The sequence below is a fragment of the Alligator mississippiensis genome, chromosome 1, assembly GCF_030867095.1.
Source record: "Alligator mississippiensis isolate rAllMis1 chromosome 1, rAllMis1, whole genome shotgun sequence".
NCBI classification, from domain to species: domain Eukaryota; kingdom Metazoa; phylum Chordata; order Crocodylia; family Alligatoridae; genus Alligator; species Alligator mississippiensis.
The window spans coordinates 3,351,341-3,367,803 of NC_081824.1; the positions used below are offsets into that span (position 1 = coordinate 3,351,341).

The window sequence follows — 16,463 nt, forward strand, 5'->3', positions numbered from 1 at the left end:
TGTGTGCTGCTGTGGGGATTTTGCAGGCTTCTGGGCTTTGCTGGTTGCCCCCTCCCCTCCTTTCTGCTCCATGTCTCAGGGGGGCGTTAAGCCTCCCTTAAAAGCGCTGGGTGCAGCCCAGGCTAGGGATGAGGATGGGGCTGTGCCAATGCTCCTGCTGGCATCAACCCCGCAGGGTCCTGGCTAGACGGTCTTGCCCCTGCGCTCAGGCTCAGCCCAATGCTGCATTTGGGGTCAGGAAGGAATTTTTCCCCTGTGGTCAGACTGGCACAGACTGGGGGGGTTTGCCTCCCTCTGCACCAGGGGCATGGCCTCTGCCGGGGATTTCTTGAGCATATATTAACCCCCTTTGCAGCAGCAGGACAGTGGGGATTGTGGTCCCCCTGCTTTCCCTGGGGCAGGGTTGGGTGCTGGGTCAGGGGTGACGGTAGTTTTGCTCCGAGATCGGACAGTGGGTTTGTCTGGGCTGGTTTGCACAGGGCTGATCCTGCCTCGGGCAGGGCTTGGAGAGATGTGACCTCAGGAGCTCCCTTCCAGCCCCGCGGCTCTGGGTTTCTGTGATCCCGCCTTGCTGAGTTTAAGCACGCCGTATGCTCTGTGACTCCTTCCCCGTGGGAGCCATTCATCCCCCCCAGGCTGGTTTCCTTTGCCTCCCCACCAGCAACCTGCCCTCGGGACCTCCAGCCGGGGAGGGGAGAGGGGGAAATAAATTTGCCTCATCTCCACCCAGGGCTGCGGAGCCTCTCGGGGAGAGGGCAAAGGATGCTCAAAGGGCTGCAATTCGGGGCTGGCTCTCGTCACCCTCCAGCGTGGGTGTCAGCAAATATTGTGACGCGCCTGAAGGATTGTGTGCAAGCAGATCCCTGGCCTCTCTCCAGCCCTGCCCTGCCCTGCCCTGCCCCGGCTTCTTGCTTTGCTCCGCTGCATCTCTTAGACTCACGCACTGTGCATACACACACACACACACACACCTCCTCACACGCATACACAAACACAGACCCCTACACACACACATGCACACACAGACAGATGCAGAAACACACACCCTCGTGCATCCACACACACCGAAACACCCCCCCTCACATGCACACAGACACAGCCTCTGACACATTCACATACACACACATACATGCACACCCTCACACATATACACACACCCTCACACACACGCAGACCTTCATACACCTGCACACACATACTCTCTCACACAAATGCACACACACAGACCCTTACATGCCTTCACACAAACACACACCCTCACACGTACGCACCCTCACAGACACACACAGTCCTCATGCACACTTACACACACACATACAAACACATACGATCACATGCACACACATACACACAAACACACACCTCCCACACACACAGACCCTTACACGCCTTCACACAAACACACACCCTCACACACACGCAGACCTTCATACACCTGCACACCCACACTCTCTCACACAAATGCACACAGACAGACCCTTACATGCCTTCACACAAACACACACCCTCACCCTCACAGACACACACGGTCCTCATGCACACTTACACACACACACACATACAAACATACATCATCACGTGCATGCGCATACACACACACGTGCCCCCCACAGACCCTTACATGCCTTCACACAAACACACACCCTCACGCACACACACACACACACACACACGTGTGCCTCCCACCCCTTGAAAGGCTCTGTGCTGGAGAAGCTGTCGAGGGTCCCGGCACCGGGGATGGTCCGAGCTCCAGGAGGCCGGAGCAGAGCTGGCGGGCGCTGATCCTTGCAGCAGCGTTTTCGGGGTGCAAGTTCCCTCCACCAACCAATGCACCTTTGGGGCCCATGGACTGTTTGGCCCCCGTCTCTGTGCTTCAGGGGGGCGTTCGCAGCCCCAGCAAAGGGAGCGGGAAGAGCTCGACCAAGTTGGGCTGCTTCTTTTTAACTTAATTTATTCGTAAATCCAGCTCATTGCGTCCCCCGTTGAACACTGACAAATGCAGCCAAGCCCCTCACGCACGTCGAACCAGATCCCTGCCTTCCCTTGGCAGTGCTGCCTTCCCCCGGGTCGCTGCGGTCTCCTTTTCCTTTCCATCTCCCACGGTTCCTTTATTTCCTCGGGCAATATTTATGACCTTCGTGTTTCTCCATCACTATATGGAAGTTGCTTCACCTTTCTCCCCCCAGACCTCTCCATAGCACAAAGCGCACTACCTGCAACACACCCCTGCTTGTATTGAGCTCCTAGAACGTGCCTTTTCCTTCCATGTTGGAAAAAAAGTTTCTCAAAACTTTCTGGTTTGGAGGCAGGAGACGATTCGTCGGCACCGGAAGGTGCCGGCTGTTCTGAGACGAAGCTCTGGTGGGGTTTCGATTGGGAAAGACTTTGCGTTTCAAAACATCCTTCAATTTGGGGGGCCTTGTCTTGCGAATCATATTAGCCCATGTAACAGTGCTTACGTTACGGGGACCAGTGAAAGGATTTCAAGGCACCCGCGGGTGCTGTGGCACCCTGGTTGGAAATCACTGACCTAAAGCAGCAGCACGAGGCGATGGATCCTGCTCAGCCCTTAATCCCCCCAGACAAACCCTCTGGAAAGGCGAGTCTGTCTCCAGCTGTCCACGGCTGCTGGCTCTGTCGTAGTCCCGGGACGTCTGTGTCTCGGACTCGGTTTCCTTTGGGATCCCTGGATTTGGAGCCAGGTCACTTGGGTCTTGGGTGTCTCTGCAGAGCAGGGTGGTGGGGCGAGCAGCCCTCTCTGATGCCAGGGCTCATGAGAGCCATTTACAAGGGGGGTCGTAGTGCTGTTGGGTGCCTGATTCCCAATGCATGTCGTGTGCCCCATTCCCTTAGCCACTGCGCAATCTCAGCCATCTCCTGCCTGGCTGCATAGGGCCCCTGTTCATGGGCACCTGCCCCTTCCAGGAGGGCCCAGCATCATCCTCCAGGCCATAAAACCTATGCATGTGCCCGGGGCACAAGCCAGGACAGAGATGCATTGGCAGCTCCACCTCAAGCCATGCTCCAGACCGAGACAGGTAGCACCTGGAGGGTGGTTTGTCCATTGAGAATTGCAACGTCCCAGCCAGGCCCCAGCTTCTCCCGCAGTTCAGCACAAGGAGCAAAGCAGATGAGCATCACCAGGCCAGCTCTTTGCTGTGTTTTGTGGGGTGGAGCAAAAGCCGACACGCCCCAGGGAGATGCTGAGAGGGGGCCTCTGTCCTGCCACCCAGGTGGGGGACGGGAAGGACAGGAATGAGAGACCTGGTCCCGTTTACACATGCACGTGCCCCTGGGAAGTCAGTGCCACAGCAGGGACCTGAAGCCGGATCCTTCAGGGCCTTGGCTCTAAGCTTTTCCTGCCCCTTCTTTCCCCAGAGACCAGCCTCCACCCCATGGCCCCTTCACACGCAGCCCCTTGCTCACTCAAACATCCCTGACACACACAAACACAACAGCACGTGCACAATCGCTCCGACCCCCTAACAGCGGCCCCGACCCCCAACACAGCCCATGTCTCCCCTGCACGGCCCGGCACCCGCACAGCCGCGCGCCCACGAAACGGTGGAGGGCTCGGCAGACAGGCCACGTGGGGAGAGACTGAAGGAGCCGGGCATGTTCAGCTGGTGGAAAAGGCACTTTGCCTCAGGTGCTTAGCTGCTATGCATGCCCGGACGGGGCTATTTCTGCCCACGCACATGTGCAGCACCTAGCACAGGGGGCTTGGTCTGCCCTGAGCAGGGGTGAGGCTGCATGGCACCATGCTGGTCTCCAGGTGCTTAGCTCACTCTCTGCTCTGCACCGTCCGCCCGTGCCTTGGCACTAGCTCAGCCCCCATTTCTAGAGCCAGGGCTACCAGCTGGCCCTGCTGCCCAAACCAAAAGGAGTAGGCATGGGGGTGCCTAGGTGTGGAGAAGTGCCCTCTTTTCTCATATAAGCATGCTCCTGAAAGCTCCTGAACACTGGAGTGTGTGTTGTATGTGAGAAATACAGTGAAGACAGGCTCAGGCACTTACCAAGTGAAACCAAATGTAAACTCTGCAGGGATCCATAGGCAGCAGAACAACACGCTGGCTGCTGTAATGCAAGTCCTCACCTTTTCTCTTCATTCTGCCTTTCAAAACCAAGGTGTGGATGATATTTTGGGGTGTGTTGTAGGCGAGGAAATATGGTCTTTAGCCCTGCTGGGAGGACTAGACTCTTGCTACGGCCCAGGGGCAGGAGACTAAGCAAGGGGCGTGTAGCAGAAAGGCCCAGGGGAGTCCGTGTCTGTGGGGTGAGAGCAATGCCCACAACAACCCACGCTTTCCCCTCTTCTGGGAAGTCTTTGAGGGGCTGTCGTGCCGTGAGCCCTGCAGGGCGTGGGGGGCTGGGAAGCGGGGCACTGCCCACGCGTGCCGGGATGCTGCTGCCACGTGCAAATGTCTTGCTCCGTTTCTGCCTGGTCTCGCCGCTCACGCCTCTGTCCCCACGTGTTCGCAGGCTTGGGGCGGATCTGGATGGACGACGTCGCCTGCAAGGGCACCGAGGACAGCCTCTTCCACTGCAGCTTCTCCAGCTGGGGGAAGACGAACTGCGGCCACGCCGAGGACGCCGGCGTGCGGTGCCTCACGCCGTGACGGGACGGACCGCGTGGCCGCCGCGAGACTGGAGCTTCCAGCCGGGAGGGGACGGTGCCGAGAGGAAGGGACGTGGCCGGGGGGGACCCATTTGTCACTTCCCCAGCCGCCTGCTCTAGGACTGCACCTCCAGCCTTCCTTGCAGGGCTTGCCATAGACTCTGTTTCCTTCCCAATCCCCTTCGAGTGCTCTGCAGCGAGAGGAGGGGGACGGGCTGCCTTCCACCACGCGGGACCCGCCTCGCGTTGCCTTTCTCACTAGCTTCTAGACCAAAGTTAAGGATGCACAGCCATGTATCGCCATGCACCCCCTTCCCCTTGCCTACCGGCCTGTAACGTATGTGGGTATCTCAGCAAGGAGCTGACACCCCAAGCTCACGGGACTTGGCTTGCAAACCAGCGCCACGGCTCTCACAGACTTTGCATCCGGCAAAGACCAATTATCAGCTGGCCCAAAATGGACGTGTCCTACCATTCAGCTTAGCCAGCCGCAGCCTGCGCTTCCACCACCATTTTTTATTAGAGAAATAAATGTCTCTTTTTTACTCTGTAGTTACCGGCGTGGCAGTAACTGGCAGTGGTTCAGGCGAGTAGGGTTGGGAGCTGCTGGGCGCTGATTGTAGAAAACAGGCCAAGAGCTGTTAGAGAGGCTGGTAGTCGTTGTCCTTTCCACCATTACCTGCGCTGGAGGGTTGGGCTAGGATTCGTGACCTAGACAGATGGGAGGATTGGGCCAAAATAAATCGCACGAGCATCAACAAGGACAAGTGCAAAGTCCTGCAAGTAGGAGGGAGCAATCCCCTGCACCGGTGCAGGCTGGGGGTGACGGGCTGGGCAGCAGCTCTGCAGAAAAGGACCTGGGGGGACAAAGGACAAGAAGCTGAACAGGAGCCAGCAGTGTGCCCTTGGTGCCAAGACGGCCAACGGCATCCTGGGCTGCACTGGTAGAAGCGTTGCCAGCAGATTTAGGGCAGTGGTTCTTGCCCTCTATCCAGCACTGGGGAGACAACATCTGGAGTCCTGTGTCCAGCTGTGGGACCCCACTACAGAAGGGATGTGGACACATTGGAGAGAGTCCAGCGGAGGGCAATGAAAATGGTTGTGGGCTGGGGGACAGGACTGGGGAGGAGAGGCTGAGGGAAATGGGCTGATTTAGTCTGCAGAAGAGAAGACCGAGGGGGATTGAATAGCAGCCTTCACCTCCCTGCAGGGGGTCCAAAGAGGATGGAGCTGAACTGGTCTCAGTGGGGGCAGATGAAAGGACAAGGAGCAATGGGCTCAAGCTGCAGCAAGCAAAGTTGAGGTTGGATGTTGAGAAAAACTTTCCCACGAGGAGGGTGGTGAAGCACTGGAACAGGTCACACAGAGAGGTGGTTCAGTCTCCATCCTTGGAGGTTTTGAAGCCCCAGGTAGACAAAGCCTTGTCTGGGATGATGTAGTTGGGGCTGGTCCTGCTTGGAGCAGGGGGTTGGACTAGATGTGACCTCCCGAGCTCCCTTCAACCCTCCTTGTCTATGATTTTGTGTCCCTGAGCACAGATCTGTGGTTCATTCAGCCCAGCCACAGCTGTTCTTGCTCTTTGACTTTAGGATTCACAGCTCCCCGCATAAAGGCACCAGGGCAAGAGCCAGCAAGGGCTCTTCATGCCTGAGCTGGAGCTCAGTCTGGGGCTATTGCCAATGCTAAGGTTGGTCCAGGTGAGGACACTAAAAGCCACTTCAGACACCCACGTACTATCAGTGAGGGTAGTGTAGTCTAGTGCACCTCCAACAAGTGCCTTCCTTCCCAGAGCCCTGGCCTGGGATCACATCGTGCCATGCACAACCCGGGGCCTGTAGTTTTAGGAGCTCCCAGATTTTGGTGAGGCCTCATGCTGCCTGTTTCCTTCTGCAAAATCTCCATATTGTGGGATGGGGGGTCCCTAGTTCCTTATGTGCCCCTGCTGCTGGAGACGTACAGGACAGAGACGCAGCTCCAAGCAGCGCTCAAGGGAGCCCCGGGATGACTGAGAGAGGACACTGGCTCTTTGGGGGGGTTAACGCTTGCATGACCCCTCGCAGCTCAGTGACCCTGCAATGGCAAAGAGCTCAGTGCAGAAAAGGAGCCCTTGTAGCACTTTCTCCCTCCCCGTCTCAATATCGGGGTCCCTTGGCATGATGTTGGTGCCCCTGTCCCAGCTTCTTCCCTAGCAGAGCAGGGAGGCGGTGGGAGAGACGGCAGGGAAGGGGGGACTCTGCATCACTGGAGATATCAAGAAGGGGGTCAGACACCGGTGGGGATGACCTAGGTGCAGCGATGCCTGTGCTCTGCTTATGGGGATCTCCCTTCTCCTGCTCCAAGGGAGCCCGGCTGTCCTCAGGCTTTGCTCCCCAGGTAGGGTCTTCCAGGCTGTGATTGCTCCTTGAGAGGAGCCTGCCTGAGCTCCCTTCGTCTCTCGCTGCACGGCCCTTCTCCAGCCCCATCTGCAGCTCTCCCTTGTGCCCTGTCCTGTTATTCAAGCACAATTCACAGCAGACAGCCCATAGCATAGCAAACCCCTGGAGCGCAGCACTGCTTCTCCCCCCAGCCACGGAGGGACGTGCATGCACATTCACATAGATGTATTGTGTGACTTCTCGGGTGGAAGGCAGGTCCAGAGACTAGCAGGTACTCCATCGGATGCAGGGAAGTTTTCAGCAAGTGTTAAAAAAAGTCATGCAACTCTTTCTCCGGATTGAAAACAGAGCAAGGCTCATTTGATCAGCTCTTAAGCACCAGGGTGAGGCACACTGTAAGGAGGTGCTGGGCTTGCACTGGGCTGAGACAGTGAAAGCCCGCCTGGGACCAGCTGTGCCTGATGGCCAGCAAATGAAACCGGAGCTGCAGAGAGAGTTAATTGCTCCAGGGGCAGAGAGAGGAAGCTGGCATGTTGAGGGGCTCTTTAGGCCTGAAGAAAGACCACAGCTTTTGGCTTCGTCTGCTATTTGCTTTTGTATGCAGCGGAGACAGGGTCGCCCCAGGTAAAATAAGCTAACTGGAAACCTGAACTCTGAGTTTGGATGAGGGAGCTGGGTGAGCGACCAGCTGACACACAGAGCATGATGCTTATGTGTTTAAATGGGGAAACTTATATTTAAAAGCTCTCCAACAGGCACAGCCAAGAGGGTCAAGATTAAGACTAAAAAAAAAAAAAATAAATCTTTTGTCCACCCTTGCACCAGAGGAGGTTTAAAGCCCCTGACACATGGAGCAGAAAGGAGGGGAGGACGTAACTAGCAATGCCCAGAAGTCAGGGAGATCCCATAGCAGAGTACAGACATCGCTGCACCCAGATCATCCCCACCCGTGTCTGTCCCCCCTCTCCTTGACACCTCCGGTGATGCAGCGTCCCCCACTTCCCCGGCGTCTCTCCCCGCCTCTCTGCTCTGCCAGCGCAGAAATGTTTTCTGAGATCCGATCTAAACCTGCTTTGCTGCAACTTCAAACCGCTGGTCCACGTCCTCCTCTCTGCAGCGGCAGATCAGTACTCGAGGGAGGACAAAATCCCGCAGGGTCCTGGCTACAGGGTCTTGCCTCTCTGCTCAGGTTCAGACCGATGCTGCATTTGGGGTCAGGAAGGGATTCCTTCCCCTGGTCAGACTGGTACAGACTGGGGGGTTTTGCCTTCCTCTGTCGTGGGGGCACGGCCTCTGCTTGGGATCTCTGCAGGGAATATTAACAACCTTGCATAGGAGTAGGGCATTGACCACTGCGGTCCCCTTGCTTTACCTGGGGCAGATTCAGGCGCGATGCCTGGTGCTGTGTCAGGGGTGATTGCAGGTTTGCTCAGAGGTCAGGCAGTGGGTTGGTCTGGGGTAGTGTGGACAGGGCTGATGCTGCCTCGGGCAGGGGCTGTGACCTCTGCAGCTCCCCCCCAGCCCCACTATGCATGAGTGGTTAGCCCAAATCCCCATGGCCTTAGCCAAGGGTAGTCGCATGCTGCTAGGAGCAGCTCCGCCAGCAGCCTGGGACGACCCTCAGTAGCCCACCCCTGGCTTACTGAAAGGAACATTTTATTTAGCATTTTTTTTGTTTTAAGTTAGTAATAGCAAGTGTTTCTGTAAGCAGGGCTGTTTGCTTGATTCCCAGGAGTCGCCCATGTGCTGGTTTATTTGAGTTTTAAACAACTTTCATAGCCCAGGACTGAGAAACAGTCCCACCCTGGGGCTTGGGGCTGGGATGGCACACGGATGCTTTGCAGGACAAGGCCTGGCTCTGATCGGTGCAAGCGTGTCTTTCCCCGGGGGCCTTTTTTAAGTTACATGAGTGATGTCAGCAGTGGGGGTGTTGAGTGGTTAGAGCACTAGCCTGAGGCCAGTTCTAATCCCCGCTCTGCCAGTCTCTCTGTGTGGTCTGGAGCAAGCGACGTTGGGTGGAAGGGGACTTTGCTGGGCAGATGTCTCCAGCGTCGTCCTCTCCTAGCACAGGGGATGTTCCCTGCCTGCGCGGACGCAAGGGGATGGAGAGGTGGGTGCTTGAGAAGATACTCGGCTGCCTTTGGGGGTACTTCCCTGCAGACTCCCTCTGCTCTCCTGTTCGTTTCGATGGGCAGCCATTGGGATGGAGCCTATGTTGGCCAAGAGATGCCCCGGTCTCCATTTCAGGGCTGGGTCTTACACAGTCTGCTTCGTCCTGACAGCGCTGGGCACGCGTCTCAGCAGGACACGCAGCAAAGGAAAGGCAAGAGACTGTGAGGTGCGCTCCTTGCCATCCGCCGGGCTTCAGCTCCCTCTCCAAACCCAGGCACACGCACCTGCCCGTCTCCTTCTTGGAGGAGGCTAGGCACGAGGGCTGTCCCGCTGGCTGTGCAGTGCAAAGGGCACAAGCAACAGCGGAAACTGAGGCTGGTTTGCTCTCGGGCAGGGCAGCACCCACCGGTCTGAGCCGCAGAGCCATTTGCTGGGTCAGGCCCCAGGTCCATCGTGCCCAGTCTCGTGTCATACGGCAGCTGGAGCGGAGAGTGAACAGGGTCTGAGCAGGGATTTCCCCCTGTCCCTCTCTCCCTTGCAGCCTCCAGCATCGAGGGTCCCGGCAGGTGGGATGCAGAGGCCATGCCCCTCGCTCTCTGCTCAATAGCGACCGATGCCCCTTTCCTCCAAGCCCGTGTCCAGTCCCTTGGTGGATCTGGCTGAGCTCTCAGCTCCTACCCCATCCGATGCCCGCAATCCTCCACTTTAATGACAAAAAAAAGAACTTGCCGGTGTTCATTTGAAGCCGACAACCTGCTCGTTTCATGTTGCGACCCCTCGTTCTTGCCTGGTGAGAGACGGTCAATAATAAATCCCTGTTGACTTTCTCTTCTCCATCTAGTACGTTGTAAACCCTCCAGCACCTCTTTTCTAAACAGAAGTTAGTCTCTCTCCAGCCCCCAGATGTGTCCCAGCTGTCTGCAGTGGCTAAACGTCAATGAGAGGATGCTCCCAGCCCTGTGAAGCCTGCAGGTTTGGGCTTTGCCCGTGATGGCAGATCCCTACAGGGAAAAGACACCAGGTGTGCAGTGCAGACAGCCCGGGTCAGGGGGAAACAGCCAGGAGGCATCTCCCTTTCTCCCCAGCTCGCTGCTTCCCAAAGCATGAGATTGCTTGTAAAAGCAGAGGGGGTTTAGAGGGGCACCCATGGGCACACTTAAGTAGCGGGCACATCTGCACTATGGTCCTCCAAATCCTGCTTCGTGCACCCTGATTAACTGTGCTAAGCCTGCACGTTTCCCCCCATCCCGGTCTTTACTGGAGGCAAGACGCAGAAGAGCGGTCCCAACGAGTCCAGCGCTATGGTGGAGGATGTCCGTCGCCATCCAGCTGCACAACGCCGAGGAGCTCAGCTCCTGACACCACATGGAGATGAGCCCGCAAGGGAAAGAGGACGGGAGGCTTTGATGTCAGGAACAAGAGACTTTAAAAGCTTTCCAGCTGCACAGAGTGAGTCTCTCGATGAAGTCTCGGAGGTGGATGTGTCTGTTAAGGGCAAGGCTGAGGCCCTGCAGCCCAGAACAGCGGCTGGCAAACTTTTGCCGTGGCCGGCTGCATGCATCCGGCTCAGATCCGGGGCAGGCCGGCCCTTCCCTGCCACCGTGGGCAGACCTTGCGTTTTGTAAAGGGGTGCAGGTGGTGGGGTGCATCCTGAAGCTAGCGAGGGTCCAGAGGGAGACCACCAGGATGATCAAGGAGATGCTGAAGGAGCTGAGCATGTTTAGCTGGCAGAAAAGATGCTGAAGAGGGGACAGGACAGCAGTCTGCAAATACCTGAAGGGCTGCTAAAGTGAAGAGGGAAAGCACCCTTTCTCTCTCGCTGCAGAGAGGAGGATGCAGACCAAGTGGCAGCAAGTAGGGTTAGGTTGGATCTCAGGAAACACGTCTGCACTGGCAGAGCAGGGAGGCGGTGGGAGAGACACCAGGGAAGCGGCGGACTCCCCATCCCTGGAGGTGTCCAAGGAGAGGATGGACAGACACTGGTGGGGATGATGTAGACACAGCAATGTCTGTGCTCTGCTATGGGTTGGTCCCAGGATTTGGGGGGCCAGGAGGGAATTCCTCCCCATCAGTTGCTGCTCCATGTGTCGGGGGGGGTTTAAGCCTCCCCCAGGGGTGTTGGCTGGGCTGTGCCAATGCTCCTGCTGGCCCCAACCCCGCAGGGTCCTGGCTGGGCGGTCTTTCCCCCCTGCTCAGGGTCAGACTGATGCTGCATTTAGGGTCAGGAAGGGATTTTCTCCCTGGTCAGTTTGGTATGGTCAGGGTGAGAGGGTGGGGGGTACCTTTGGGATCTCTCCCATGTATCTTAAGACCCTTTTCCAGCAGCAGGATGCTGGCAGCTGTGGTCCCCCTGCTTCCCCCGTGGCAGGTTCGGGTGTGATGTCTTGTGTCGTGTCAGGGTTGAGGGTGCTCTTATTAAGTGGACACTAGAGAGCAGGCTGACATTGTATACCCGGTCTTCCAAAAGGCCTTTGAGCTAGTATCCCACGATGTCCTTGCAAGAAAATTGGAGGATTGTGGGTAAAGTGCTCCACCTCGGGACGAGCAACCCCCAACACACCTACAGGCTTGACAGCACCAAACTGACCAGCACCACGAAGGAAAGGGACCTGGAGGTAATAATAGATCACAGTATGGACATGAGCTGGCAGTGCAATGCTGTAGCCAGTAAGGCAAGTAATACCCTGGTGTGCATCAGTCGATGCATCTCCAGCAAAGCCAAGGAGGTGATTCCCCCGCTCTGCTCCGCACTGGTGAGACCGCAGCTGGAGGACTGCGTCCAGCTCTGGGCACCGCATTTTAACAAGGACGTGGGCAAGCTTGAGTGGGCAAGCGACCAAAACGCTGGCTTGCATCCATAGATGCTTCTCAAGCAAATCCCGGGACGTCATTCTCCCCCTGTACTCGGCCTTGGTGAGGCCGCAGCTGGAGTACTGCGTCCAGTTTTGGGCTCCACAATTCAAAAAGGATGTGGAGAAGCTTGAGAGAGTCCAGAGAAGAGCCACGCGCATGATCAGAGGTCAGGGAAGCAGACCCTACGATGACAGGCTGAGAGCCCTGGGGCTCTTTAGCCTGGAAAAGCGCAGGCTCAGGGGTGATCTGATGGCCACCTACAAGTTTATCAGGGGTGACCACCAGTATCTGGGGGAACGTTTGTTCACCAGAGCGCCCCAAGGGATGACGAGGTCGAATGGTCACAAACTGCTACAAGATCGTTTTCGTTTCAGGCTGGACATAAGGAAGAATTTCTTTACTGTCCGAGCCCCCAAGGTCTGGAACAGCCTGCCACCGGAGGTGGTTCAAGCGCCTTCATTGAACACCTTCAAGAGGAAACTGGATGCTCATCTTGCTGGGATCCTATGACCCCAGCTGACGTCCTGCCCTTTGGGCGGGGGGCTGGACTCGATGATCTTCCGCGGTCCCTTCCAGCCCTAATGTCTATGAAATCTATGAAATCTATGAGAGAGGCCAGACTTGCATGGCAAGCCATATGAGGAAAGGCTGAGGGACCTGGGACTCTTCAACCTGAAAAAGAAAAGGCTGAGAGAGGACCTGGTAGCAGCTTACCCCTACATCAGAGGAGTACATCAAGGGCTCAGTGAGCAACTGTTCACCAGGACACCCGAGGGGAAAACCAGAAGTAATGGCCACACACTCCAGGAAGACCAATTCAGGCTTAACACTGGGAGAAATCCCAGATCACAGCAAAAACAGACATAAATGTGAGCATTCGTTTATTATATCAGCCATTATATATTAGAAACACAACAAATTTGGCAAAAAATCATCAAGAGCTGTTTCTTTAGTCCTGCAGTCAATGTACATCTTTTTTTCACACTCATCAAGTCAAGCTTTCTTGTTCATCTTGACAGCGCATCCAAAGCTTCGCACTTCTCCACACCCAGGTTAATGATTTTAGCTAGAGTTAAAAATAGTCTGCAGGGCTGTGAAATTGCCTTGGTGCTACACTACCAGGAGACAGCAGACTTGCAGAAGAAAGGCTAGCTTGATTAGTGGACCATGAAATCACCAGTTTTGAATGGGCTGTACAGTGATGGGCATCCTTAAATGCTCAGATAAAGGGTGAGGTTCCTCCATTACAACATCTTGCAGATGTGGCATATTGAAGTATAAAAGCAACAGTGGTGATATAAAGCTGGCTGAAATAAAGGAAAACCAGGGCTAGTCTAAAAAGGAAAACCAGGGCTAGTCTAAAAAGTTTCTCTATAATGCTGTGGCTCTCATCCTTTTTAGACTGGAGGCACTCCTGGATATATGCAGCCCCCTCCTCCCCTCCCCCCATCACTTCCCCTCCCCAAAAGGCCAGCTCTTAGTTTTCACTTCTTTTTGACCACAGAAAAAGTCTTGAGCCATTCTCCTGTTGCAAAGACCTCAGCTCAGCAACTCCACAACAGGGCAGAATTAACATGTTTTTAAGACTCCAGATTCCTATTTGAATTTTTTGGGTTTATTTTGTGACTCAGAATAATAGAAAATGAGGTTAGGGAGGGAGATCAGGAGGTCACATCTAGTCCAAACCCCTGCTCCAAGCAATACCAGCCCCAACTACATCATCCCAGCCAAGGCTTTGTTTATTTGATTCTTCAAAGCCTCCAAGGATGGAGACTGCACCACCTCTCTGGGGAGCCTGGTCCACTGCTTCACTGCCCTCCTAGTGAGAAAGATTTTCCTAATATCCAACCTCAACTTCCCTTGCTGCAACATGAGCCCATTGCTCCTTATCCTGTCATCTGCCCCCACTGAGAACAGCCCAGCTCCATCCTCTTTGCAGCCCCCCAGCAGGGAGGTGAAGGCTGCTATTCAATCCCCTTCAAATTCAATCAGCCCAGGTCCCTCAGCCTCTCCTCACCAGTCCTGTCCCCCAGCCCACAACCATTTTCGTTGCCCTCCACTGGACTCTCTCCAACGTGTCCACATCCTTTCTGCAGTGAGGGCCCACAGCTGGACACAGGACTCCAGATGTGGCCTCACCACCGGTAACAAGTAGAGGGGAAGAATCACTCGTGATTGCACATCTCACAGGGCTAGCAATGCAGCCCCTTGAAGGCACCCTGGTTGAGAATAGCTGCTTTAAAGGTATGACTGCTCCTTTGAGAAGGATAAAGTATGCTAAATTGGCTAAGAGATCAAGATATAGACATGCTCCTGTTGCAAGGAACACCTCCTTTAGCAAAAGATACTACCAGCTTTAAAGTAAAATGGGCTAATAAATGGAGTACAGTCCTTCTCCTGAGCTCTTACAAAAAATGTAATGACTGGGATTAAGTATGGTTGGGAGTAGCAGGGAAAGTAGAGAAAGATGCTTCTTAAGATGGGACAACAGGCTCCTAGGTCGGCAGGATCCCAGAATAGCAGGCTTTGTTTGGGGGGAAATCCCGATTTTAGCCTAAAAAGGTGTTGCCCTGTCCTGCCTTCTGCCAGACTACAGCAAACCGCCTCCGTGCAATGTCATGGTGAGCCTCCTAGTAGGGTTTTCTGCAAAGCTTCAGCTCCTGGACTCCTGTGATGATGTGAGGGAAAAAAAGGGGGATTCCCGCTCCCCACTCCTAAAGTCTAGTTTCCAGCTCTTGTGGTTGCAGGAGGAAAAAAAAAAAAAAAGCTTAAAAATGTGGCCTATAAACTCAGAAAGCAGAAGGTAAAAAAAAGAAATAGAGCATTTATTTAAGGGGGGAAATAATCTAATAGATCTATTATTAACACACCCACATAACCAGAATAAAAACATGTATGTGAAGATCAATGTAATAAAAACCACTTTTAGGGGCACAAACTGTGATGGTCCGTGACTTTCCTTGGCTCCCATCCAGTAGGTTTCGCTCGGAAGAAAGACAGGACTGTGTTTCGTGCTGGCTTCTCAGTTTTGGATGGCCTTAGCTCCACATTGCAGTGTAACCGTGGGGGGGGGTTGTTCTCCTCTTAGATAGTGGCAGCAAGGCAACCAGGACAGAGGTACAAAAATCCTCATAGATGCCCTCTAGCACAGCAGATAGCTTTTGCAGGGTAGGTATGCTCCCCATCCACTCTCCCTCTTTAGGCAGCGTTGCCCACTTCCAGGCTCTGGCAGTTACACTGACAGATGCTGAGCTGAGATGGATGAATAGAAATCTCAGCTCAGCTCTCATGAATAGAATGGTAATCCAGAGCTGGACGCTTGGGAAATAGCCCGAGAAGGAAAATTTCAGGTGAAACCACAAGCCAGCTACTGTGCAACGGTTCTCCCAGGAGCATGGAGGGGCAGCTCCACCTCACCTGTATGACAGTGTCTGGAGAGGACTCTTCCTCCTTCATCTAATTCAAGGTAATTGACAATCAAGTGAGATGTGTCAGCTGCTATTTTGATGGAAGTCAATCAAAGGGGTCTGGTGTTTTAGTGTTAGAAATAGGCTGAAAGAAGTAGGCACTTCCATAGGCAACAACCTGCTTTGCAGCATCTCACCAAGAAGACTGTCTCCGATGAAAGCTCCTGCAGCTCGAAAGCAGTTCGTCTTCTGATGCCTAACCCTGACCCTGACCCTGACCCTATCTCTATCCCTATCCCTAACCCTAACTCTAACACTATCCCTATCCCAACCCAAACACTAACTCTACACTAACTCGATCCATATCCCTAACCCTAACTCCAACACTATCCCTATCCCCAGCCCTAACGCTAACTCTACCCTGTCTCTATCCCTAACTCTCTCCCTATACCTAACCCTAACTCTAACACTATCCCTATCCACAACCCTAACTCTAACTCTACTGTAACTCTATACCTAACTCTATCGCTATACCTAACCCTAACTCTAACACTATACCTATCCCCAACCCTAACTCTAACTCTACCCTAACTCTATCGCTATCTCTATCCCTATCCCTAACCCTAACTCTAACTCTAACTCTACTCTATCCCTAACCCTAACCCTAACTCTAACTCTACTCTATCCCTATCTCTAATCCTAACTCTAACTCTATCGCTATCGCTATCCCTAACCTTAACTCTCTGACCCTAACCCTAACCCTCCCTTCTAATAAACTGCAATTATTGTCAACACTATGGCATCTTTGAGCTCTGGGGGAGTGAGGAGGGGGGTTTACGGACCCTTTTAAGAAGCCTCTCTTCAAGTCCAGCAGAGATCCTTGCTTTACCTATGAACCATTTTCATCAAAGAAGCATTTCTTGGGCCCAAGTGTCCCCTGCGGACCTGGAGAGGGGCTGTACGTGGTTGCTGACAGTGCTCAGCTCCTTGGTTTGCTGTCTGCGTATTCACCTGCTGACAGCGGGGGGAAAGGGGGAGGGATGGCTGTGGAGGTGTTGACTTTGACCTTGCACTGGGGGTTGAGGGAGTGCATCCTTT

General features: G+C 54.5%; 1 protein-coding gene across 3 annotated transcripts in view; it reads left to right on the top strand.

Moving 5' to 3' along the window:
• The window catches only part of SCARA5 (scavenger receptor class A member 5), a 63,078-nt gene extending 57,908 nt beyond the window's left edge, over window positions 1-5,170 (top strand). For all 3 annotated transcript variants that reach the window (XM_059727948.1, XM_059727951.1, XM_014607013.3), the window contains exon 9: window positions 4,483-5,170. In XM_059727948.1, the coding sequence (XP_059583931.1) occupies window positions 4,483-4,619 (137 nt within the window). In that variant the 3' untranslated portion in view covers window positions 4,620-5,170. The remainder of the gene's footprint in view (window positions 1-4,482) is intronic.
• Window positions 5,171-16,463: the final 11,293 nt, after the last annotated feature.